The sequence below is a fragment of the Rhincodon typus genome, unplaced genomic scaffold (assembly GCF_021869965.1).
Source record: "Rhincodon typus isolate 14 unplaced genomic scaffold, sRhiTyp1.1 hic_rhity00002924, whole genome shotgun sequence".
Lineage (NCBI taxonomy): Eukaryota > Metazoa > Chordata > Chondrichthyes > Orectolobiformes > Rhincodontidae > Rhincodon > Rhincodon typus.
Window position 1 is genome coordinate 17,233 of NW_025968562.1, and position 1,169 is coordinate 18,401.

General features: G+C 55.9%; 1 protein-coding gene across 1 annotated transcript in view; it reads right to left on the bottom strand.

Annotated features, from left to right (window-relative positions):
- LOC125481642 (protein capicua homolog) overlaps positions 1–1,169 on the bottom strand; it is a gene marked incomplete at its 3' end in the record, with an annotated part of 23,354 nt that overhangs the window by 17,229 nt on the left and 4,956 nt on the right. Inside the window, exon 3 of the mRNA XM_048593464.1 lies at positions 729–915. Within this exon, the coding sequence (XP_048449421.1) occupies positions 729–915 (187 nt within the window). The remainder of the gene's footprint in view (positions 1–728; positions 916–1,169) is intronic.

The following is a 1,169-nucleotide window of genomic DNA, read 5'->3' on the forward strand; positions in this document are numbered from 1 at the left end:
GCGAGAGCCAGAGAGAGCGCGAGAGCGAGAGCCAGAGAGAGCGCGAGCGCGAGAGCCAGAGAGAGCGCGAGCCAGAGCCAGAGAGAGCGCGAGAGCCAGAGAGAGAGCCAGAGCCAGAGCCAGAGCGAGAGAAGCAGCAGTCACCTGCCCTGAAGGGACAGCCTGCTGTTGACCAATCCTGGGACTGTTGCCTTGAGCTGGGGCTCTTTCAGAGGCAAAGTCAACATGGAGTCACAGTAGGCCACATGGGGGTAAGGACGGTCTCCATGGAGGAGATCGGAAAAGATTTTACGTCACCGTGACTGACAGGGAATTGCTGTTCAGGATGAGGAGGCCTTGTGAATGACCATTCTCTCACCCGAAATCTTCAACAAGAATTAACTCCATCTCTATAGCACCTTCAGTAGTGAATTACCAGGAGCCAGAGAAGCTGAGCCCCAAGACCACGACCCAAAGCTGGCTCTGAAAGGTAGCTTTTCAGTAGCATCTTAATGCTGCAAGGCCTCAGGCTGGGTAGCACTCCTGCCTTTCACTGAGTTGGCCACAACTCACACAAAAGCCTCTCTCCTGCTTTAAGGTTCTCTGGAAACCCAAGCTCTTGTTAAGCTCTGGCCCGACACCTCCTCCTGTGCCTCTGTGGCCCACCTGACCTGGGGAACGCGACCAGAGACAACACGCCCTACAGTTCGCCACAAACACACAGCACCGGCCTTGTCTCGCGTACGTACGCCTCGTCGTGGTCACTCTCGGTCTCACTGTCCATTCTCTGATCCGGGAGGCCCTGCATGTCATCGTCGGGGGGGGCCTTGCTGGCCTCACTGGCGATCTGGGAGGGGCTGTCGGGGTCCTCCTGTGCCTCTGGGTCCTGGGACACTTCAACGGGACTGTGCACCCCCTGTGCAGACTGCTGAGGTTCTGTGAACACAGACAGAGCAAGGTTAAAGACACCACACCACACAGTGACAGGCTGCAGGACAGGGAGATAGAGACAGAGACAGAGAGAAAAACATCTGGGATAAGACACAGAGACAGAAATCAACGGGGTGCAATACAGAGAGAACGCACAGCTCGGAAACTTGAAATCAAAACTACAGAGACACAGCAACTGGACAGACAGAGCGAGAGCGAGTAAACGACCGGGAGTGAGACAGACAGAGCGAGAGCGAGTA